Here is a 25,779-nt window from a genome sequence, read left to right on the forward strand (position 1 = left end):
ATCAATAATGAATTTAGACTATTGAAAATAGAATGAAGGTTTGAAAGTGGGTCGACGCTTTCTGGCTTCATCACTGAGGCGGCGCGCACACGCCCAGACACACGCACAGAAACATGCACGCCCCCTCTCCGTCCGATGGGATCCCTGTGTGGAAAACATCATCCGGCGGTCCAGGGGGTTGCAAGAGCCGGCAGCGTCACTCTCGGAGGGGCGGGACGCCGGCGGAGGACGCAGGGTGTTTCCAAGTTTAAAAGCAGCGGAGCCAGCCGGCCCCTCTGACACAAGCACGCTGCGTCATCGACCGGGGGAGACTCTCCAAAACCTTCTGTCAATAAAAAAAAGGAGGAAGAAGATCCAAACACACCTCAGTGGCAGTTACCTGCGCCCCAGTTTTGGGTTGCAGCCGTATTGACGCCTTATTTTCTCTGGCACTTTTCCTCGAATGATGCGTTAGTCTCTCGCGCTGAACTTCACCAACAACGCCACCGCCGCGTCATTCATTCAGACTCAGCGCACGGAGAAAGTCGCTCCCCAGCTTGTTGAATGCAGGAGACCTTGTGTCCCGGCGACTATTCCAAGTTCAGATTTGGAGCAGCAGCCAAGGAGCGGGGACTCCACTCGTGCGCCGACATGAAGTCAGCGGAGGAAGGTGAGTGCCGCCCGTCTCTTCACGCTCTTCCAAACTGCATAAGCGTGCGTTTATAAATACCCCAGCTGCTTTGATAAATTGTCAAGAGCGCAGGTACTTTGCAAAACTTCTATCTGAGCAGATGTATTTTCCTTAAGCATCATACATTCCCATCTATTTGCTAAATAAGTGGGTTTTTTTTATAATAAAGTCTCAGATAAATTAATTCAAAATCAACATTCCTCAAGTTACACCGGATTTATTGCAGTTTCAGAACTTTTCTGAAGTCATTGCAATATTCCTGAGTCGCCTCTGAGGTTTCAGACAGACAGGCACACTGTGGGTGATGTTTCTGTCCATTACAGTCTTGTCTCGTAATTGGTAACTTATGCTTGACTGTGTGAGACCAGTGTGCATGTGTGTGTTTAGGGATGCTGGGTCGCTCACTTGGCAAGAAGACAGACTTAACCACTTGAAGCCTGAACAATGTGCCAGAGGCACCTTCATTATGAACTCAGGAACACACAGCTCCATGCACACGCTCTGCTGGTGTTCTGCCATACAGCCGGCAGCTAGTGATGTGCAATACGTGGCCCCAGGGCTCCTCCTGGGTTCAGGCGGCTGCTTACAACTTCTGCGGCCGACCACCTATCTCTCCCTGAGGTCCTGTCAGTCTGAATCCAGCGGGGACCTCAGTGGCTGAAGATAAACTCATCCTTTCTTTAGTCACGCTGGTTAGCTTGTGGTAAGAGCTCCTTTCATCTTGATAGTGAAATTTTGGTGGCTCTAATCTTTCTGCCTGTGAATGTAAATATCTCATAGGGAAAGCACTGCTCAACAGGATCTTCAGCTGTTGTGATTTAGTGGCTTAAGCAGATGAGTTTCGTTTCACCCGGAAACGTTTCAGTATCATGCAGCGAAGCAAGAGCATAAGCGCTGCGAGTGGGTGTTAGAGGTTCAAGCGCAGCACACAGTGGAAAGTGAGGAGAAAAAAAAAACAAGTGCAACATTAGACAGAGTCAGTCAGGTCTGTAGTAAGGAGGCGTGTCACACTGGGTAGTCTGTGATGTGTTCAGCGTGATGAGAAAGTAAAGCAAAGAAGAAAGACAACAGAAAAGTCGACAAAGTGGTGCAGGGCAGAGATGAGTTCTCAGCACGAGGAGTTTGATTTCAGCTATTTGTTCAACCATGGTGAAGCCGACAGAGGTGGGTGACGAGAAGCAGGTTGCATTTGGACTCTTATTTCAAGAGTGATTTGTAAACTTGACTTCATCAAATGGTTAAAAGGCTGTTCCGGTATGTATAGTCTGAATTCAGTTTGAGTGGCGTGGACCACCTATGCACCACTGACTTTGATAGAGCCGTGGCACGTTGAATTGGACTTTCAATTTGAGGCAGCCTACCCACGTATTCTGCGGTGCTTGTGGCACATTCATCATTTCTTGTGATGCAGAGCATTGTGGTGAACAAATTCACCCCAAGGAGATTAATGCAGACCAGAAGTGTGCGACGGCGCACTGTGCCCAAGGTAATATTGATGGGGGAGCGGTCCAAAAATGTTGGGTGGGAGTTTGTTTTTGCCTTGTATCCATTCATAAAAAATTGCTCAGATGAGATGGAGGAGGAAAAGTAACTCATCCACTCCACGTAGGGTGCGAGTTGTTGTCAAGATAAAATATTTTCAGACCTTTAAGTTAATACGCCTTAAAAGGCGTATAGTTTCTGGTTAAAAAATAATGAATATGGGCTTTAAAGCCATTGTGCTTTTGTAAATATTTGAAAATTTTGTCGTCAACTCCACTAGTTTCTGATCACTGCTTTAACTGGAAACAGTTTTTTTTCATGACAACACCAACATACTTTCTTCTTCCTGAAACATAAAGCAGGGATTTTATTTGTCATGTGCTAACCGAGGTGTTTCCTGCAAGTGTGCTGTACACTCCATCCATCTTTGACTCAATCACAAGCGTGAGCTGTCAGTTTTCCACACGGGAGGATATAATTCACTCAGTGAGTGATGCAATCCATCATAAAAATTCCCGTAGAGTACATATGACAGCGACAAGTGCCAAATAGAGTGGTATATGAACTGATCAAACAAAGTGAGTAGCTGCTCAAACTAGGCTGCAGCCACACACAGTTGCTGCTGCGAGATGATCGCTAAGCTTCTCCAGATGTTAAAGGGGAAAGAAGGCAGCATGTCACTGCTTGTCGTTTTGGTCAAATCTGTGAAGGGTCATTGATCTGAAATATAATTATAGGTTTACTGGAGATTGTTTCTGGGAGCCGGTGTAAGTTTTAACTATGCTGTCTAATCTTCTTATTTCAGATGCGTACAGCTACACTCCGAATGTGAGCTTGTCTCTACCACTGGGCATGGGTAACCCCTGTTTGGCTGCTCAGTACCACACCTTACAAACAAGCCCAGTCATCTCAGTATCTTCCTGCCACCAGACAGGGTACAATGCCCAAAATGAAAACCATGCAGCACCTGGTTATTACCTGCCGCATGGTCTTCGGCCCAATGGGGCCCCGGCCCTGGAGAGCCCTCGGATTGAAATCACCGCTTACAGCCCGTATCCAGAAGACGAGGTAGAAGAGAGCAACAGTGAGGACCACGTCATCAAGCGCGGGGTCAACTCCGTCGTGACTCTGACGCTGCCCAATGCCGATGGCTATCGTGATCCCAGCTGCCTCAGCCCCGCCAGTAGCCTCTCCTCACGTAGCTGTAACTCTGAAGCTTCCTCCTATGAGTCAGGCTTCTACAACTATGACAACTCCCCCCAGAATTCCCCGTGGCAGTCACCATGTGTGTCCCCTAAAGGCTCCTCTTCGCTCTTGTCATTCCCTCATGCTAGTGGCCCAGCGGGATCACCGCACAATTCACCTTCAACCTCACCACAGATTGGTGCAATGGCAGAAGAAGTATGGCAAGCACAACCTCGTGGATCCAGGCCCAACTCTCCTTCATGCAGTGGAGGTGGAGGTGGCAGCAATGGCACCACCAATGTCGGGAAGAGAAAATACAGCCTAAACGGTAGCAGCTACCGTCAGACATCATCTTCACCCAACCAGTCTCCACCCACACCCTCCCCCCATGGGTCTCCTAGGGTCAGTGTTACAGACGATAACTGGCATGCCAACGCAAACCAGTACACCAACTCCGCCATCGTGGCTGCCATAAATGCTCTGACCACCGACGGCCTGGTTGACATGGGAGAGGGAATCCCCATCAAGACAAGAAAGACCATGATGGAGCATTCTCCCAACGTGAGCCTCAAGGTGGAGCCTGGTATTGAGGACTTGGGGCATGAGGCTGACCTCGGGCATGAGGACTACCCTTCTCGCCTCACACTTAAAAAAGAGAATTACACCTCAGGGTTCCTTGATGTTCCACAGCATCCATATTCTTGGCCAAAACCCAAGACTTACCTCAGGTAAGTTCTCATTCTCGATCTTCCATTTGTTGCTAGAAGCTTTAAATAGAAACATGGGAATTCACATTGAGTAATACATATGCTTTTGTTGGGAAAGAGACTCATTTTGTCCCATGTTAATATGTAAATCTTCTAATCCAAAATGTAAGGTACAGATTACATTAGCTAGATGTGGGTGTCTGTCTGTGCATATGCATGCACGCGTGTCATTGTTGCTACGGCAACTACAACACAAACAAAGGCCTTGCTGACTCAGTCTCATATGCATTTATCAATGACTGCTTTAACAACTTTGGCCAGGGTTTTCCAATTCCATTTGTGTACCTCATTGGATCTTTGTCTGAACCAATAACACACTTTCCTGTCGGAAATCAAGTGTTTGATGTAGATAGTGAGAAGCAGGAAGCCATGGTGACAGGCCTGCCTTGGAGGGAAAGCAGTCTGCGGGTTAATCGGGCGGCTTGCTGCCACAGTCTGTCGCGCCAAAGGCCCATCTCTCCCTGTAGCCAACGTGATGTCATGCCCTGACTGAGCAGATAAAGTCGTGCAGGGGAAATCAGTTCGCTTTGGGTCAACAAACAGGCAGCGAGTTCCACAAATAAGTCAGAGATTGGTTTCAATCTTGCCACCTTTTAGGTCAGGGGTGTTGCATCCACCAGGCAACTGCAAGAACATAACAGTTTCTTCTACAGTACGTGTTTGTTTTGCTTGGGTGTCAGCACAGTGCTCACATGGAAAGCATTGTTATCTTTGAAATGTATGAGCGGTTGGCAGTGATAGTCAATCTATAATGCCTTAAACAGTTTCAATGTATTTCTTTATAATCAAATTTAAAGGGATGTTAATTAAATGTAGCAGCAGAATGTCTCCCTGTGCGCTGTTGCTTTCTCTGTTCGGTTTCCACCTGCTAGAACCGATTGCCTCTCAGTTAAAGTTTAATTCCTCATTCACATTGTATTATTGTGGCAGCTCTTGGATGGAAAAGAGTGATGGGGAATGGCGAGATATTTGCTATGTTGTCATTGCTAACCATTGATGGTCTGTTTACAGCCCTTCACTGCCGGCTCTCGACTGGCAGCTTCCATCCTGCTCCGGTCCCTACAGCTTGCAGATCGAGTTGCAGCCCAAGTCCCACCACAGGGCACATTATGAGACTGAGGGAAGCCGTGGAGCGGTGAAGGCCTTATCTGGAGGACACCCTATTGTACAGGTGCGTAACCCAGACCACAACTTCTATCATCAATAAGAGGTGTTCACCATTCAAACTGGGAAATATTCACTTGGTTACAGTTACAGCTTTGAAGGATAGAACTTATAGCACCTTCATGAGAATCAGAATCAACTTTATTGCCATGTTCAGTGGGGATCCCACCAACTAGGAAAGTGCATTGCAATAAAATACTCTACTCTATCAATACACGTTTAAGTCATGCATGTATTTCTAAAAACTAACTGAATAAAACAATTTGCCCTCATTCATAATTATTGAAACCTATGCATCCATGTAACCTGATTTATTTGACTTACATTGACATTCATCGCATGTTTTGGACTGCGTGGCCTAAATAAAACTATATAATAATTAAAAACGTCCATCATAGTTTTCCTTTTCAATAGAATGATTTTGTGTGTTTGAAAATGACAGTCACATTTACGTTGGTACCGTTTCATAATTCACAAACTCCCCGAGCTTTTGTGACAGAAAGACAAATTCTTTTCATTTAACTTGATCGAGCCACGTTTCGGGTTATATAAACAGTCAATCCGGTGCTATAGTGGTTCACTTATACCAGCAGCAGTGCAGTGTAACTCAATTAGTATGGAGCGTGATGGCTGCCTCTCACTGTTATACTTGGCCAACACTTTCAAAGCTCACGTCTGTCTCCCCAGCAGCCGTGTGCACGTTTCCCTTCACAGCAGCTCGATTCCACTGTGACAAAACGCCGGTTTACTTAAGGTGTGGATGGAGCTGAGCGGGCAGGTTATTAAAACTCAAGAGTCAATTTGTCCGTAATGTGTGTAAACTGCATAAACCACTTGTGTGACAAAGTGGATTTCAACAGTTTGCGTGACGCAATGCAAGAAAGCCGAAGCTGTCGGGCAGCAAGAGAAAGCATTTTGTGTATAGGAGCTGCGTGAAAGTAGGTGGCCCGATCTCGCTGAATGGCCTCACCTCAGACATTGTTAACACAACATCTTTCTGGTAAATAGATGTTGTCAGCACTTCCTGGTCTGTTCAATGCCACACTCACTTGACAGCTGTTGGCCAACGTGGTGTTATGAGCAAGCTTTTCAGCCCCCAGGTTTCCTCTGTAAATACAGATAATTATCCCGCCTTCATTACAAGCGTTTGTATATCGACATGTGAGCAAATAAACAGTCTATCATCACACTTTCACGTGAGGCAAGCCAGACTTAAGGGACTCTTGTGGCAGGTGAGGCTTGTTTTGATTTGGGTAAAAACAACAGAGGCAAGGAGCCCTTTAAATGGTTAGGTAGTAAAATATAAAAGAATTATTACAACTGATGCAGTCGGATTGCAGACACAGAAAAATACTGAAGGTACTGTAGAAGTGAAATGGGCCACACCAAAGATCTGCTTTTAGGCTTGTAAACAGAACTTTTGGGCTACTGCTCAACAGCTTAAACAGATGTGTTTTTTTTCTCATTTTCTGTATTTCAATTTAAATTTTAGATTCCTGAAATATTCTGTCTCAGTCATTACTTTAAGTTGGTTTTAAGTATTATTTTCCAGTTTTCCAGTTGTCATATGACACACCAGTCAGAGCTAACTAGCATCACATGAAGTTGTGGTGCCCTCTTTGAGAACCCACGTACAACGTACCAGTAAATAATTTCATGACTGACTGAGCTAACAAAAGGGAAAGCACACGACAAAACAGTACCAGTGAGTCAACCCCCTAGTCAGTACGTCTTGTGTTGATCTTAAAGCCCAGGCAAGGTGAGAATCCCTGGGGTCCTGAATAATGAGTGGCAGTCACCGAATGGCTAAGGTGCATTCAAGTAGAATGAGACAATAATGACACAGGGCCACGGGTGTAGGAAGCAGCAAAGTGTGTGTGTTGATGAAGAGTCAAAACAGGGAAGGGGCAGAGGGAGAAGCCAGGCAGCTGGGGCTTGGCTTGGCTGCCCCCAGAGATGTTCTGTATCCTGCTGATTAGAGCGGCAGCACTCGGAGGATGGCTAAGCATGAGTGTGTTTTGGTGAGGGCTGGTTTTGGAAAGCAGTCACAATCTCAGTCACCCTTCAGACACCCCCCGTTTTTCTATGCACCGATGCCTTCTTCACTCCCAGCGGGGGCAGAAGATGTCGCTCCTTGTGAATTGTTGATCCGTCAAACATCTCCCAAACCTAAACCGGCAGGCCTCCCTCGATTGAAGCCCAATCGTCCATGGACATTTTGTTTTTTTTTTTTTAACTCATGGCTGATCAGACACACATGCTTTAAATGAGGATGACACGTGTGTCGGAAAGCAGTGGTGAGGTACATTGTATCTACAGCCAAAAACGTCCTCTGGAGAGATGACCGCCGCTCATTTATTCTGACAAAAAAGCCAGCTGCTCATTTACTGTAGTTAGCGTGTTGACGTTTTGCTATACAGTCGAACAGAACAGATTATCTCTTTTACAGACTTTGAGATCGAAATCTTGGTATTACTGTCAGCTAAATCCATTGCCTCGCTGCTCTTTCCATTCCAAACTTGACTAATTCACTCAGGAACCGCAGCCCGACCTTCCCTCTGTTCCTACTCATCCAGTCTTTGAACCTCCCTCTTCGTGATTGATCCTTTTTTGACCCCCACGGCTGCTTTTTCACTTTATTTACTGCACCAGACCACAGCTCCATTAAGTGGACCTACGGTTCTCAATTGGATATTCTCGCGTGGTTCCAGACAACCCCTCGCCTCACCGCAACTGTGCTGCAGGAGGATTTTCTAAAGGAAAAAGCAGCATCCAAGTTTAAACACAAAGTTGAAATGTATTTTTGTGAATCGTATCGTAACATTTGAAATCGAACAGAGAAGCGTCATGAATATGTCGCACACTTTTCAAGCTGAAAACATCCGGTCAGCCTTGGAGACAGCAGACAGCAACACCTGTGGGGAATTAACCCCATCACGCAGCATGAAGCGCATTCCTGCATATGGCTCGTTCATATAGGATAATGACGGCCCTATAGGGCTTTCTCATAGTTCCCTTATTCGCTCTTTCATTAAGTCTGAAGCAGCTACAGACACGCTGTAATTCAAACAGGATGTGGCCATCATCCCTATTAGCGTGTGTGTGACTTAATTCCCATCTCCCTTCCTCTTTCACTGTATGTAATGCCGATCAAATTTGCTGCACGGATCATCCGTGACAACATAAAAGACTGGGGAAACGTGTGCTTGCTTATCGGCATGTGCTGCTTCACCTTGGATTTGACACTCGCCTGCTGCCGAACGACGTCCAGATATGCTGGACACAGCGCTGGAGAGGCCAACTGGTCTTTAAATCCGCTGCCCAGTCTGACATTCATGAAACTTGGTGTACTCTGTTACGCTCTTTGTGAGTCCACTGAGCGATTAATCATTGCCCAAAGGGCCATTTATGCCACCATTTAATTGAGATTCTCCATTAGATGGGTTTCCCTTTACGCCGGGACAGGGCTACCACTAATTGTCTGTTTGCAACAAGTGGGAAAGATTGAATCATTTTGACTGTTTTGAAGCCGCCAGCCCACAGATTTACGAGGCAAGGCCACGGACGACGGATGGTGATTCTTCAGGACAAAATGGTGGCTTATGGAAAGTGGTAGATATCAGGCTCTTGAGTCACATAACACCGGTGATAAGTACTTATTTAGTGAAGGGCTGGGTCGCACAGGAGGTTGAGATGGCACCTAGTAATACGAATTAAAAGTTTCCATTTCACTCACATACTGGGGGAAATGGGTGACATCTGTATAGGAATTGCACGGCATCATCTGCAGGAATAGCAAAACGTTTTAAGTGAACTGGCTGGAAGTCAATTTGTCTTGTTAGAAAAGTCATTTTTTAGGGTCTTCCTTTTTTTTAATTAAGTTGGCCTTCTCATCAATTCATCCTGAAGTCTTTTTTTTTTGTTTCTTGAATGATATTTGACATTTCAGTTTCAGCTGTGTTCTGTGCAAGAAATCTATGAATAGGTTTATTTGAAGTCTTTCAGCTGACGGCAAAAAAGAAATCTATTGACAATTCTCAAATGGACATTTACACCCTGGAGTAAAAAAAAGAAGTTTGCCATCTGCGTGGCATTAGGCACCAGTTGCCGTGCCCTGAAGGCATATGCAGTGCGTCACGTAAAAAAAAAAAAAAAAAGGAAAGTTTCACTTTTATGTCAATCACATCGCCTCCTATGAAGGCCGTCTTCACGCATTGCGCGCTCTTGTTAGCACTGCGAGAAGTATATAGCCATGGCCAAGAAAGGTAGAAGGTAAAGTCATAATGACAGCTCACGATCGCCATCCTCACACATCCTAACTCCAACCTTTGTTTTTGAACGTCACGTTGGAGAGGAAATTTAACTCCATTGAAGGACCTATGTGCCAACGTGTGTCACGGAAGGCTGAGTTTAGCGTCAACATTGGACGCAAAAGTCCATTCGATGATGGTCGGTATATGACATAGGTGTGAGAATGGGTTACTGTCACAGTTGGTCTCTGTGATTCCTAAAATGGATGCATGGAGTTTGGAAAAACTAAGAGCTACATTTACGCCTACAATAGACGAACGATTGAATATAAACATATGAGTTAACACACTTTTGAGTTGAGACAGTTTACTGTAGTGACAAAAACTTGGTTGTTCATAGTTTGTCCAAAAGCAGGCACACATTTACAAACCCATATATGTTTCCGTGTAGTCAATACAAAGCACTGGAGACATCAGCTAGACAGGAGGTTGATGGAGTCATGTCTGGAAAGAGACACAACTTGGATGAGTGTGGGTTTATTTGGGTTCAGCAAATGCTGGTTTTGTGGCTGTCAGCACTTGACAGAGGCCGGCAAGCATGATCACAGTGAGAAGCCCGAACCAGTGGTTGTATTTTTCCTCCCCTCGTCTGCTGCTGCTGCTGCTGCTTCCAGTCATCTTCCCTGCTCCCTAATTCTTTGCGCCACGTGGCTTTCTACGAGTCATGACATTTCTCCAGGCGGTGATGAAGTCTCTGCAGAAGGATAGAACTCAGCCCACTGCAGGCCTGCGGAGCCAATTCACACTCAATTTCGAGTCACACCAGACACGTCTTATTAACCAGGACGTCGCTATTACACACTAAATGTCTCGACGTCCGGCCAGCGAAATGCTGTTAAAGTTATGACGGAAGGTATCGGAGGATTGAGTCATTGCTCAAAAAGATTAAGTTTCTCTTTACTGCGATGTATTAAATCATCGAATTGGACTTCGATGTCTTGATTTGGGCTTCTTACAGTGGAATAATTGATGGAAATGAGATGGCGTGCACCTATGTGTGCGGCTCCTCCACATCATCACAACTGACCTAGACAATACATCTGTACTCAATTACACAATTAACATATCAGCTGCCAGATCCCAAATGTCTTATTTGTGTAACGGTGGCGTATGGCAGGGGGTGTCACGACTCAGTTGACACGGTGACAGATGTTGGCCCCTGGAAAACAGCTGCGAATCCGGCTTTTATTCAAACTCAATTGAAATTATTTCAACAATAAATATTCGACGTGTGCACCAGATGGGCCACAGTTGATGCTCAAACTTTCATCTGTTTAAAATTAACGTCTCTCACCTCACATATGGCAAACACAAAGCCGAGGTCACAGGTGCGACGCCTCTTTTTCAGTGAACAGCAGCATCGCAGCTCCTCTCTTCCTCACCTCATTTTCAAATGAAGTTTGTTTTGGCGTCTGCTTGTCATTGGTGAGCATCATAGAGGCGTCGTAGAGGTTGGGCAGGGGGTGCTTACGGTGAGGGTCAGGGGAGCACATATGGTAAAGAAATCGGGGTGAGTTCACCAAGGGGGGACTTGACCGCCTCACTTTTGCTGCTGGGAAGAGCAGCGTCACAGAGGGGGGCTACCTGACCTCATTAATCACTTCCTCTGCTCCATGAGGTCATGTGTGAAGAAGCCACCATCATTGGGAGCTACCGCAAGTAGAGTGAAGGGATAAACACCCCCAGTCGCCCCTCTTGCGGACGTCCAGTCAGCCACATGGCAGCTGAGGTAATAGTTGAAGGTTACCCAAAATATTCCCCCCTCGAGGCAACAAGCCACGCTGCTTTGTCGCCTGTGTTTTATTGAATTATAAGTAAACGTCAAGCAATTTGACGGTCAGATTTGTACCCACCGAGTCAAGTAACTAGTAGCATGTGCAGCCACGGGTAATTGCATCTGATGACACTGTAAGTAAAATATAACAAGCGGCGCGGGGTCTGTCGATGAGATCACCGCGTAGATGAAGTGGTCCCTTGGGATGGCAAGACTTCAAGAAGCTCCTGACCTCGGCCTAACTCGACTGATGACTTTCATGTGTGACTAACTCGCAGGTCAAAACAGCTGCTGGAGACGCCATGGGGAGTTGAAGAGAAAATACTACGGATGGAAATTGAGATCGATGGCGGACTGGACTTTACCATTCCCAGAGTGCTCCCTTTGTGTTTGAATCAAAGGACACAGCCACAGATAAGGGCTGGTGTTCAGATCATCGATACATATGGAAATACATTCAGCCGGTCGTCCGTATCTCACACGACCACTTTTCAATGAACGCCAATCCACGCTGGGTTACGTATCTCAGTTCAAACCGAAGCACTTTGATACGGTTTCCAGACAAATTTGCTCTCAACCAGTAGTCATTATACGTCTCGCACCCAAGTAACGTCACTCTCCTCCTTCCTCCCCGACGGCTCGCATAATTATAAAGCCATTAATCAGATTATGTCATAGGTTACATGTGGTCTTCATTTTTGTTATGTGGCTCAGCCTGCAAGATAAACAACAGGGGGGTCCGTCAATCCGCTCCACCGTTGCCCTGTTTTCACTCGAACTCTCCTCGGAGAAAATTGGCCTGAAGTGACGTGCTGGTGTGTGCTGCAGTAATTGAGCAATTTGTGGGATCTTTCAGTTGACCGTGTCTCGCAGAGCCTCTGTCTGGAGTAAGTGATCCTTCACAGTAAATGTCACACACCGTAAAGCCACCGGAGTGGATCAACGGAGGTTGGAATCCACTTGGGAATACATTGTTTGGGCTTCACCTGGTACACTCTTGGTCTAAAGACATCATCCTTCAACGTGACTCTTGGCTCTATGAAAACTCGGCATTAAAATGAGCGGCCCATCCTGGGAAGTCTCACTAAAAGGGAAGAAATCTCCACTCTTAGTGGGCAAGCTAATCATTCCGGGGAAGAAAAATGGAAAGAAAGAAAAAAGCATCAGTCTTTTATTTTGCCGTTAAATCATCCCTAGAAAAGAATCCAGGGTCGAAATCGAAACTGGCACTTGGTCCATTTTCTTTTCGAGCTATTGGCCTGCATGACTGTAACACTTTCACCAGTGTTCAAATAATGCATGGAATTGGAGAGTGTCGTCTTGTGGTGTGAATTTCCTTCAAGAATTATTATTTTTTTATTGGTCAAACAGCAGCCGCTAACAATGGCCTGCTGGAGGAAGTCATGCGTGTTTGAAGTGGTGGTTCTGATATATGAAGACTTTCATCACAGTAGGACTCCGGGCTCCAGTCTCTCGCTTTAATGGAAATCATAATGTATGTTCATAACTGGCAAAAGGTAGAGTCTGCATGCCAAGCTCCTCAGTCAAGTGTGTTTTTGGGGGTATTATATATATATATATAATTTTAATATTCAGTCTCCATTGCTTTGAATGTTTTTTTTTTGTGTGTGTCCGTGAGACCCTTGTCGTCTGTGGTTGACACCATTGAAAATAGCAGCACTGGGAATTTCATCAAGCCGAAGTGATGGAAAGCCCAAGTGCATGTGTTCAAGACATCGAGACCCCAGACAGAAATCCGTTTTTCAGACCCCAGAAACGAAGTGATCTAGGTCAAAAAGAGGAACTTACGGACCACTTAAAATGGTCTCCAGCCCGACCAAAATAACAAACAGAGAGAGGGGCTCATTTAACAAGCGGCGTGCCAAGTCTGAGCCGTCATTAAGGGCCCTGCTTTAAAGCGTCAGTAGCCGATGTGCATTTAATCCATTTCCTAAATGAAGGGTTTGCCTGTGATCGGGTCTTAAAAGCTGATGTTGGTTCTCACCTGGACGCCTTTGTTCTCCTGCCAGCTTTACGGCTACATGGAAAGCGAGCCGCTCACCCTGCAGCTGTTCATAGGCACCGCAGACGACCGCCTCCTGCGACCACATGCCTTCTACCAGGTCCACCGCATCACGGGCAAAACTGTCTCCACCGCCAGCCATGAAGTCATGCAATCCAACACCAAGATCCTGGAGATCCCTCTCCTTCCTGAGAACAACATGCGGGCCATGTGAGTGAGAACCATCCATCTTTTCTCGTTCCATGTTTTCACCAAATTCGCTCTCAGGTTAGAAAATGCACACACCAATCACCTTGGGCTCGCTCAACACTTCACAAATGACGCACATGGTGAAAGGCAGGTCGACAGCACATGCATCACGACACACATAAACTGTCACTTTTAAAAAGCCATTACAACAAACATAAGAGTAGAGCGAGTTGAGAGTATTATTCCATCAAGAGTTGGCCTACTTGTTGGTATGAAAACAAATGTTTTCCACGAAGAATGTTCCTGATTTGAATCTATCATGGGTGAACAGTCCAGAAATAAAAATGTTTCCAGAGGTGGGAATTTGTCTTTGTGTATCCAAGTGCATGTACACTCTCACGTCTTAAAACCCCGGCTTGCTGGGACATCCTGTTGAAATGGGCCATAATGATGTGGAGAAAATAATGGTATGAGATGACTGTTATGTGTTTCTTTGCCCATTTATATATATATATATATATATAACATTTTTTCAACCTGCTTTGGTAAGTGAAACAAGACTATCATTAATATATTTAATAAATAAGTATTTTCAATTCCTTCCTTCTTTCAATTTACCTCACATATAATGAAATAGCCAGGCAGACTCTGAATAATATAAGCCCGTGTTTATAGGCTGAGTGAAGATCAGCTTGGCCCCTCACATTCCCCCTCCAGACGTGCACTAATCCAGGGGTTGCACTCAGCAGCAGGTCCAGGCAGCAGCTCCCGTCCTGGGGCTTTATTCAGAAACTGTGGTCGAGAATTTATTGGACTCTGGCCCAGAACAGAGTTTTATGGATATAACTGCTGTATCCGTAAACTGGTTACATAAGCCCACTCCCTCTGTCTCTATCTTGCCTTCCTTTCCTCCTCCATTTGAAAAATGCAAAAATACTGTGAAGCAATATTATAAATGATTATGGATCTATATGCAAGGTTTTATCCAAACAGTGATCAAGGAAATTCTTGTAACAAAGTGATCGCTTTGTGTAGGAGCTTGTTACAAAGCAGCCATAGTGCATTTGAATAGCTCAAAATAAAAGCAGAAAGTAGAATTTAAAGATGAGCAGGGTGTTCAGCTCCACTCTGGCTTGGAAGCACCTTGGAAGAAAGAAAGGTTTAACAGGAAACGTACGATGTTGTGTCCTCTGTTGGTGAGTTTTTCAGTCCTGCGGTGTGTGGCAATGAATAAGCTGCTCGACTTCTGATCCAATTCAGAATTAGATGCAGCCCTGGATAAGTGTGAACTTTCGTCTTTCATAAAAAGTTGACATATTGGGTAGATTTTTAAAACGAAAATGAAAAAAAAGGAAATCGAAAAAGGCTGCGTCCATTTTCTCTGCCGTGCTGGTAATCATTTGTTCACTGTGTGGGATTCTGATAGTCATAAAGCGACAGTTTCAGTCTGTATTTCTTTTCCGAAAATCAGTTGCAGGCATGTAGTTTAATCTGAAGCCCAATTATATTCAAATCTTGTTATTCTGTGGAACATTTGAAACATATTAAACTCATTGTATAATGCCTTGATGCTCCAGAGAGCAATTGAACGTGACGCTTCTATGGTACAGTTTTTACAGCCACAGGCAATATAAAAATGAATGAATGCTCTAAAATAATCCATTGCACACCAACTCTATCGTGCAAAGCTATCTGGGTCATTACTGTTATTATAGGTCATACTTTTTGTTTTTTTGCACGGACCCAATTCAAAGGAAAAAAATGACTCAAATAAAAGTTGACATTTACCATGTTCCAGGAATCGTGCCCATGTTAAATAATTTAAATGCCAACTCATTCCCCTATTTCACTCCCCTAAAGCTTTACCAGTCTTGTTTAGTTCAAACACATAAAAGGCCAAATTATTTCCCATATTGTAAAATAAATAATTGAATTAGGGGAAAAAAAAGGTTCTCCATGTGGCAAAGATTAGCTGAGTTTTATAACTAATGTGTATCGTGAAGTTGGCGGGAAGGGCAGTGTCAAATGACAATGAAGTAACTGTGGTGTAAATGGAACTGGTGAGGTTGTGGCGACTCACCGAGCTGGCTACGCTTCCCTCAGACCAATGATTCATGCTGGCTTAATCTTTCATTCATCCTCATCTTCAAGAACAGACTCTCACACTACTTTGTCTACTGATACTTAGATTAAAAAATATATGAATATAGTTTCAACATTATGTGACCTGCGTAAGACTGTGCAAAAATATGGTCTCTGAAAATGAACTGCACTGTTGCAAATACACAACAAAGTGAAGCCATTGTGGTGCAAATGAAGGTAGATCATGCAGCTAAAAACATTGGGTCAGCAAATATGGGGCCACACACAGGCAGCCTGACTAGTCTGTGCTTCTGCTGCCCTGTGTACCCCCTGTTTACCTAGAAAGATTAGACACTAGAGTCCAGGCCACGGGAGCTCGGAACCACAGCTTACTTAAGATGGGGTGCGTATTTTTGAGAGCTACGATGCGTCATTTAGAAATCCAGACATAGAACTGAAATATATGTCATGGTAAATGCCATGAATTTAATTCCTGTATTGCACTTTTTAAAATTATTTTCTGTGTTGCAGAATTGATTGCGCAGGTATCCTGAAGCTGCGCAACTCCGACATCGAGCTTCGCAAAGGTGAAACTGACATTGGTCGTAAAAACACACGAGTGAGGCTGGTCTTTCGGGTGCACATCAACCAACCCAATGGCAGGACAGTGTCACTGCAGACCGCTTCCAACCCGATTGAATGCTGTAAGTGGAATATTAACTGCCCTTCTGTTCTGTTCTGTTCTGTTAAACCAAATGAGAAAATTCAGTTGTTTGGATCCCAAGTGGCTTATTTTTATAATAACCTATCTAATAGATGTATAGTGCAGGATGCCAGGTACACGTGTTATCTATTGCACTTTATATTTTATGACTGAATACAAAAGTTATTGTGGTAAGCCTGCTCCATTAGCACAGTTTTCCCAAAGACCATTTCCCATTTAAATAGCTGGCACGGCTGAATGAGCGCATTGAAAGAAACCTAGGTGTGTTATTTTCACCGATGCAAGCCAATGTGGTGAGAACTTTATGATGCAGAGTAGGTGCTAATCCAGAACATCATTATCTGGAAGGCTAATGCTTCAAATGGATAACAAGGTATTTCCTGCTGTTAAGGATTTAAATTTAGCTCCTGTGCTTTTACCTCAGAATCCAGTGTTTGTCTCAGAAGTTGTATAATTCTTTGTCACTCGGGAATCAGGACATTTTTGTTTGTGGTTATAAAATGGAGAAAATAAGCATCACAGACCTGCTGTTTTGTTGGCGTTGCGCTCCGACTGTGATGTGAAAACTGAGCAAAGCTCTGGACTAAACTGGATCTGTTTTTCCTCAATAGCCCAGCGCTCGGCTCAGGAGCTCCCTTTGGTAGAGAAGCAGAGTACGGACAGTTATCCCGCTCCAGGAGGCAAAATGATGCTCTTGAGTGGCCTCAACTTCCTCCCCGACTCGAAGGTTGTGTTTGTGGAGAAGGCCCAGGGTAAGGACTTGACCCCAATCACGCTCTTAATTTACTTCCTTCAAATTGCTCTCCCTCTTCCCCGCGCACGACATTTCCTCTCCCTGTCTTCCCGTCAAAACAGAGCGGGTCTTGCCAGCAAACCACACGTGTTGTGCATTAGTCTAACTATATTTTTAACCAAAGCGTATTTACATTTGCAGAACTTTCCATTGCCTGTCCCCTTGCCACAAGTTAAGGAATGAATCACAACAAGCTTGTGTGCACTGTCTCTTTCCTTCACCTCTTGACGTTTAACCCTCTTGCCTCACTGTGCTACCTTTCTTTTCAACACCTCAAGTAGACATTGCTCTCATGGTTCTAAGCCAGTTTGTGTTTCTGAGCAGATTTGCTGCAGCCTGGTTGAGGCTGTGGTAACCTTTAGGGTGTACCGAACTGTGCTGTCTTTGTAGGTTTCCTGTGGCTACTTAAGTTTCATAAATACAATTGTGAAGTCCCGATCTGTCATAGAGTGTGTATGAATGGCACCTGCTGCGGGTGTCCATCCAAAAACAGCAGTTCTAATAACCTTTTATTTCCCAATTTCCATAAAGTTTGAAAGGGTTTCCGCACTCCTTGACATTAGTTATGGATGGTACACGCTCCATTAGTCTTGGAAATATGAAAAGAGAAAGGAAAAAGTCTTAGTCCATCCTTAATTCAATAAATATCCTAGAATCACGGAATAGTGCCAAATCCTCCAGGTTTATATTATGGCTCGCTAAAAGCAATGAAAATATAACGGAGAAGATAGAATCTCCCGACCTTGTATCACCCTGTAAAATAGCCGAGTGCATGCAGAGGTGAAGGATAAGGGTGTGAAAGGAGGCAGATGAACTTGGTTAAAGGGGTTCTACCTCCTTCTGTCTTTACTTATTCATGCAAAAGGGGGGTTCCCCCTGGAGAGGAAAGCCCATGCACAACACCCTGCATGTCATTTGAGCCACATGACCCCCACACAAGTTTTATTTCCTGTCTTCCACTGGCACTCTCTCTTCCCCTTTCAATACTGTTTTGCCTCTCTTCTGAAAACCCGTTAAAGACATTATGCAGCTCTCCACTAGTGGGATTCCCAAAGTTCGCCTGCTAGCGTTCCGTACTCCATGTGCTTTTATGTTCTCCTCAATGACCAGCTGATTCTTGGTATCCCAATTGCAAAAGACCATTGACAGGCCAACACATATTCACAGTCCGACTGTTTTATGAGTGGAAAAAAATAAATATTTTTTTCATCCTTTCCTTGCCCCCTGCCATTTTATGAAAATGGATTAACTTACAATCATTTTTTGGGGGAAGGAAATTATTCACATTATTCACACATGTATTTTTTTGAGGTTTGTTTTATTTTTCATGGAGGAAAAACAACCATGACTAGAAGTCCCTTTCAACATAGTAGTGGCAGCCCTTACGTTGCTGCCATTAAAAGTCAGGGCACCATAATCCAATGAGTGTAAATAATAGATCCTTTTTTTTCAATGAGTTTGACTTTTATAAACGCAAGGTTATATAACCATAGTTTCCTCCCTGTCTGCCTTTTGCCGCCTCATTTCTTCTTCACACTCTCGCCGATGTTGTTTTAGTTGTCTCTCTGCCCTTGAGATTTCTCCAGTATCAAATGAACCTAAGGCTTCAGCCACTGTTGGAGACCTTGTTGTGCCTTGAAAAATAATTACTTGTGCTTTCCAAGTGCCACGTTCATCCCCACTGCTCCACTTCATCAGCCACAGGATAACTGATGCAAACTCACGGCGCATGTGTTTGATGTTGTGTACGTGTATGCTCACTATTGCTGCGCGCCTGAGGGCCTGTTTGCCTTATTCAAGGAGGAAGTGTTTTTAGTGAGTCATCCATGAGGGATTCCCTGTAGACGAGCGGAGCAGAAAAGACAAGAGACTTGATAGGGACGAGAGGGAAATGGGAGGAAGATGAGAGGCGCTAAGGACGGGGCTTCCTTCAAAACCTTTCTGAACATCTTTCGTAATGAAACATCAAAATCATTTCCCATTCCTGCCTTGATGGTGAAACCTGTTTCATTATTGAACACGTCAGTGTATTTGTCTTGAAAGCTTCATGGATTTTACTGAAGACAATTCTCGAGGGACTGATACATTTAAGGACATAGAGGTGAATTAAACGGAAAATTCCACACTACAACTGCGTCAACAGGGCAGCAGAATTGTCTTTTCTTCTCGCTTTTGTTAAAAAAAAAGTTTTGCACAAAGTTCATCAAAGCATAGAATAATCAAACTGGAATATATGATTTGAAAACAGTACTAAGTTAAAGTCAAAGTTGCATTATTTCACACTAATACGGCTCCACCCTACTTTGTTCTTGTCGGTATTTGTTCTTGGTTCAGTTCAGGACAAACTCTGGAACAGACCTGGTCGATGACAAGAGAATGAAGTCTGAAGTTAGGCTTCTTCTCAATAGGTAGCACTGGTAAAACAACTACCTAGACACGGTTTGATGAAGCCTGCCAACTCAACCATGTCAGTATTTCCGTCGTTCAAATTCAGGTCAGCCCTCAGAAAATTCCATGTGCCATGCTGTGGTGAACTTTCCATTAGAAGAGGACTTGTGCGAGATTGTTCAAGTCCATCCCAAACAGTATTTTGGCGCATGAATAGGAAGGCATACCGGGCACACCTATTGCTGTTTGTGTTCTGGCTTGTCCTGTCGTCCATGCGTGGAATTAACGCTAGAGGCAGGTACAGCACAAAGAGGCACAGACAGCGCGAGGGAAGCCGTCACGATGGGAGGGAGGTGAGGGAATTCCCTGGTGAGCATGATGGCTTTTACATCTGGTCGAATTGGAGCAGTGCCTGGAGTTCGGCAGCACCATCGAGCCTGGACTGCTGGTCTTATCAGTTTGTGCCTCCAGGTAGGCTCAAAAACAAAGGCTGAGAGAATCTTTTAACTGAAACTACTGAAGTCTGCAACAATACTCTCTTGGTATTGTTCTGTGGTTATGATTAGAAAATAAGAGGAATGCAGGTAGGTGGGCCTCAATGGTTTGATTTAATCCCATCATTTTTCATGAGTATCTCCACTTTTAGATGAGTCTGAGCCTCGGTTGAATTGGCTGACACATTTTCCTTCAGGGGAAAAGTCTAGACTGCCCTTGAGCTTTAAGGACAACATCAACGTGCCCTGCGAACTTGTAGAAACAAAGTTCCGAACACACTCCCATGCTTAGGGATAGAACATTAATGATGACTAACTACCTTTTTAAGCATGCAGCACATCGGTGGGGATAGTAAAAATCTGTGCTCCACCTTACAAATTTTATCCAAATTGAAAAGTCAGAAGGATCCTTTTGCCATCGCTTTCAATTTTTAGACCCAGCTCCGAGCCAAAACCACACAGCTGGAGGCTTGATAAAAGGATATATTCCAAGTCTGCTGGAAGCCAACCTAAACAGATTCCAGCCACGGGTCAAGTCACACTCACACTTACTCCATTATACACTAAGAATAACCCCGTTCTTTGCTATAAACCTCTCACAAATCTACCCTTGAGTAATAATTCTAGTGTCAGGATCAGAGGCAGTGCAGACTTTCTCTTATTTCACCAAGATTGGCAGAAGCCAGGTGCTGAGAAAATGAAGCAGTTGAACGTGAGTTGATATGTCGGGGGTTAATGCCCCTCATTGGCATGAAAAGTGGAACGCAAAAATAGGTGTTTTGACCTCAGGTTTATGGGTATCAACCTGAATCAGTTACTGCTAGCTTGCCCCGGAATCTTCAAAGTTTGCTTAGCACCGTCTGTTCAGTGTCATTAAAATTAATAAATAAGCGCTTAAATTAAAGGTCTATAGGATAAATGCTATATCCACCTTTCACTCAGAGCATAATGTTGACATACGTTGACAGTTTTATAGTTGCTGTGTACGTCTTATTTATTGGAATTGGAAGTGCGTCCTCATTTCATGACATTATTTTATTGTCATTGGACTTCAACCAAGTATTTCTCCTCCTTGTTATTCCGTTTTATCTCAGGCAAAGGTAGAGATGCGCCTGTGTGCACGTGGCTTTATTTGTGTGTGTGGCGTGTTGTTGTGAGAAACAGAGAAGTCTTTAGCAGATGTCGCAGGAAGAAGAGGCAAATGGAAAGTTATGTGCGGTGATCAGTTGTACATAGTCAAAGAGGTATGCCAAATATGGGCCGTCGATGAAAAGTTTGTCTCCAGTGAAGAGTTTATATAATACACGGCGAGGAAAAGAGGGCTGTTTGAAAAACATGTTTACTAGTAGAAGGCTTGGATTGACGTTGGAGTGTAAGGTTTCCCTGTTGGAGTGTCTCCCAGAGCGTAGGAGGGTGAGATTCCCTTTTGGATCCCCGAGACCTAACATAAGGAATGCTCATCTCTGGCTGGCTCTTTCTCTGACCTTATCCCTCTTTGCTAGATTTAATTGCAACACCATATTATCATCCAGTTCACATCATTCCATGAGATCCCTTTATCCCTATGAGCAATTCCTTCACCCTTCCACACAAAAGAGCTTACGCAAAGCTTCTCCTCATTCACTCTCATCATCTCATCCCCGTATGTTTAACCATGTCCAACTCTTACTTCCCTCAGTTCACGTAAAGAAAAAAGCTTATCTGATGTCATCCTCCATCTGCTTTCCTCTCTCATATCCGGTGATGTCTTTTCTGAACACCCACTAACACAGATCACTAATAACTCGGCCTTAACCAAATGTTTTTTTTTATGTTCTGCTTAATGTGAAAAGCACACTTTAATATCAAGAGACAATAAAATATACATCATTCTCCCATTCATTTTCACAAATCTGCCTTTCATTTTTTTCATTTGACCTTTCCACGAGCACAGTCTGACTCAGGAGGCACCGCTCATACACAGTAGCATTGCCACAGAGCCTCCTATTGGTCTTTCCCAACGACTGCTCTGTGTCACCTCTATTTCTGGCAGCTTTTAATGAGCCACTTATTGTATGAACGCAAGAGGAAAAACTGGCACCAGTGCTGATTGCCCTAGCAGAGCCACAAGTCAGTTCGCTAAGGTGCGGCATGAAATCACAAAGCAAACCCGAAGAATGCGCACTGAGCTACTGCAGGCTTCCAACAGCTGCAGAAACTCACAAGCTTTTTTATTGCAGAGGAGTGAGGGAAGCCTCACCACAACAGGCAGGAGGCGAAAGAGAAAGGCAACTAAAGAAAACACCTGTTTAGTCGTACATAGCAAAGACCCTTGTTGTGTTTGTGTTGTCAGTTTGAGCTTAGATTTCTTATATTTCTTTACGTTTCATGCCACCGACAAATTAGCATTGGGGTTGTCATTGACAAAAGATTGTTCAGAATTCCGAACCAAAAAAGCACTGGGACAGTGCACACCTTCTAAACTAGGCTACCCCAAACAATGCTGCAAATTCCGGACAATCACCTCACAAATTTTGTAGTTCTGCTATTGACCATCAACAAAGCTAAGCAACTACACTTGTTGAAGCATAGCCACCAGTGATATCTCCCTTTCATGTCTACCAGTTACTGAATATAAGCGACTGATCCAATGCTTTTTTTTTCTTCGACAACTACCACTTTTTCTTCTGCAACAATACTTTCAAGAAAGTTTTTTTGTTTGTTTGTTTCTTTTTAACCTTCCCCACTGCTGAATACTTTTACTTTTTCACACAGTGTTTCAATGCTAAATGTTGGTCCTAGCATCATGCTACAATGAGATGTACAGCCTTTTTGGCATGTCTAATTGAGATTTGTAAAAGGTGTTTCATATCCACGTTTTCTCTCTGCAGATGGGCATCATCTGTGGGAGACAGAAGCCAAAGTTGACAAGGACTCCATCAAGTGTGTAAGTGAAGTGCGCATGCTTGAAACGTGGTATCGCTCCTCACTCCCTCGACACTTCCTCCTTACCTCTCTAAATGTCCCCTGAAATGATGCAACCTTTGCTCAGACGTTGCAAAACAGAAAATGGTGATTAGCACACGCAATCTTGAACGGAATTTTCACATAATCTTTGTCATATTTCTTCCCTTTCTAGCGACCATGCGCTCACACGTGAATGCATAGATTAAGAAATAAGCAGAAGCATATGCTCTCATACAGTATTGCGCTCTCACGCCACAGCCCTCCAGCCGCTGCCGCTTATTTTGCAGCATTACGTGGCGGCGTGGCGACTTAAACACCTCGCCCGGGCTCTGATCCAGGAGCCAATGTCGCACTAGCCTGCCACTTTTACCTGCTGCTTTTCATAAGACCGTATAAACCGAGACCGAGAAAATAAATCAGCACTTTCAGACGCTCAGTCACTTTGTATGAAAGGCAGTAACAGGGATTCATCAAGAGAAGAAAGGCAAATGTTGTTCTACACGTCACACTTGTGCTCTGGACTTTATTAACTGGTCTGCATTCAGACGGCAGTCAGGTACCGGACTTGCAAAAACCTGCTCTGCGTGATGACAGTGTGTTTTGAATTGCTGATGCCTTTCATCAGCCACGTCTCATCCCTCTGCCCCGCAACCCCTCGTTTTTTTGTGTAAACTACTCAAGACAATTTACACTTGCTGGATCTAAAATAAACCTCTCCATTTGCCGACATTTGCTGGTGTTTTTCTCCTTGCTGTTGCTGTTATTTCAATCAGCTCAATGACTCGGTTGCATCATGAGAGTAAATATGGAGTCTAATTGGCCTGGAGGGCTGGCTTATGTGCTGTGGCTGGAGTCCCAAACGCTGGAAAATTCGCAAGCAAGTGGCGCTAGACTTGGGGTGAGGCTGCAGGAACATGAGGTCGATGATAAACAAACACTTCAGGTGTTTATTTGTAGACCTACGTATTAAGCAGGTAGACAAAGCCAATCGGTCTTGGGGTTTTTTCAGACTAGCCCAAGCCATCCTCGACTGCCCGCCTGCATCTGTGTTTATTGCTGGTTTTTTTTAACTTTCACTGGGGAAAACCGTGTGAGTTCACGCACAACACTCACATGCTCGACCACCTGCGTGCCTTGTCATCATCTGGACAGCAGACCCAGTCTGAGCACCTTTGACCACCAAGCACTGAGCAGCTCTGTTTGAAACCACACACAGGCTGACCTGAGGACAAGCATCGAGACACCCTTGGTGTCAGTCTCTGAATTACTGACCCTCACCCGACTGAATATCTAAGCAGAAATGTGACTTTAATATACACTTATATTATAACAAATTAAAACAATTAAATGGTGTTTGCTTCACGTTTCAGAATTCCATTGTTGTCGAGATCCCGCCGTACCGAAACCAGAGAATATCTAGCCCGGTCCATGTAAACTTCTACGTCTGCAACGGCAAGAGAAAGAGGAGCCAATACCAACGCTTCACCTACTTGCCGCCGAATGGTAATTATATAATATTTTTCATCAACAACTCTCCTTCTGCATCTGTTTTGTTTGACATCCATCTACTCCACTGTTGTGAACCACAGCTGTCGACGTATAGTGTAAAAGTCGTGCAGGTTCTTTGGTCTGGGTTATTGACGTTACGCCTTAGCACCACTTGGCTGAAGCCAGTGAGTGAGAGCAGAAGATGTGAGGTGTGTTTATTCAGTGCTGAGGCCACGTTCCCCAGCGATGAGGTCTACCTGCTGAGTGACAGAGCCTCCAAGCAGTGTTGATGCAGGAGTCAACCCCACCACCCCACCCCACCCCGACGACCTGGTTTCTTCACCCCACGTCTCACAATGCCCTCCTGGTTCACGTACACACCTTGAATCAGACAAACGTGCACAAACACACGCTCCCCCTGCCATGTACAGCCTTGCTCCGTCATTCGTGTAGCAACCTGAAATCCCAGGAATACTTTTCTCCACATTTGACGTGCCCCTGGCCCTTGTGTTTATAGATGGCTTTCACATTGGAATTGCAAGAATGCATCGTCCAGGTTAAGAGAGGCGTTCAGCATAAAATTACATTCTGAGCTATTGAGTTTCCACAAAAGGCCACTGTTATTATTGTTTGATTTGGGGGTGAAGTTGCATTTGGATGAGTGAAGGTGCCCATAAACAGTTATATAAACAGTACGGAAATAACTAGAAATAATCAGAAAGTGTAAAATGACCCCAACCGAATGTATATACAGTATTTTCCTCCTACTTCAAAGATGTTTTACCGAGTGATTACCAAGTGATTTTTGGTTGTGGCTCTTTATTTATGCTCTTACATCTCATTGTGTCCCCGCTGGTTGTCTTCATGTTATTTACATTACAGTGCATCATTCTAACGTTAGGAATATTTGTAAATGGTGCAAATGCGCAGAATAAATTTGGGAGTAGAAAATGGATTCAGGGTTGTGATATAGGAAGAAGGTGTGGCAGATTTGCATTAGACAGACTGACAATATGAAGTGTAAAGTTTTATTGAAAAAAAGAAAATGCCATCATTAGGACAATTCAAAGTCCAGTACAAGCTAAAAGAACGTCACCGTTCTAAAATATACAGACATACAACAAGCACTTAGCCGGCAATGTCAACTGAAGAATACAAGGAATGGTAATAACAATGTAATGACAAGCCTTACTGACCGTTGAGGGCTAGATGGCTGCTGTTTTAGCCGTAATGTGCATGCATATATTTTGTCACTTTGTGACCGGAGTAGACCTGCAGTACCGTCAAACACAAAACAGTT

The 25,779-nt window shown here is 44.2% G+C and overlaps 1 protein-coding gene across 3 annotated transcripts in view; it reads left to right on the forward strand.

Moving 5' to 3' along the window:
- Positions 1-328: 328 nt before the first annotated feature.
- The window catches only part of LOC128768216 (nuclear factor of activated T-cells, cytoplasmic 1-like), a 49,818-nt gene continuing 24,367 nt past the window's right edge, over positions 329-25,779 (forward strand). For 2 of the 3 annotated variants that reach the window (XM_053880941.1, XM_053880944.1), the window contains exons 1-8: positions 329-649; positions 2,958-4,065; positions 5,116-5,275; positions 13,383-13,585; positions 16,178-16,350; positions 16,982-17,122; positions 22,916-22,971; positions 24,362-24,494. In XM_053880941.1, the coding sequence (XP_053736916.1) occupies positions 544-649; positions 2,958-4,065; positions 5,116-5,275; positions 13,383-13,585; positions 16,178-16,350; positions 16,982-17,122; positions 22,916-22,971; positions 24,362-24,494 (2,080 nt within the window). In that variant the 5' untranslated portion in view covers positions 329-543. Of the gene's footprint in view, positions 650-1,718; positions 1,835-2,957; positions 4,066-5,115; positions 5,276-13,382; positions 13,586-16,177; positions 16,351-16,981; positions 17,123-22,915; positions 22,972-24,361; positions 24,495-25,779 lie in introns of those variants that run through there. The other variant, XM_053880943.1, reaches the window with a different exon arrangement.

Source organism: Synchiropus splendidus, chromosome 12 (genome assembly GCF_027744825.2).
Source record: "Synchiropus splendidus isolate RoL2022-P1 chromosome 12, RoL_Sspl_1.0, whole genome shotgun sequence".
NCBI classification, from domain to species: Eukaryota; Metazoa; Chordata; class Actinopteri; order Syngnathiformes; family Callionymidae; genus Synchiropus; species Synchiropus splendidus.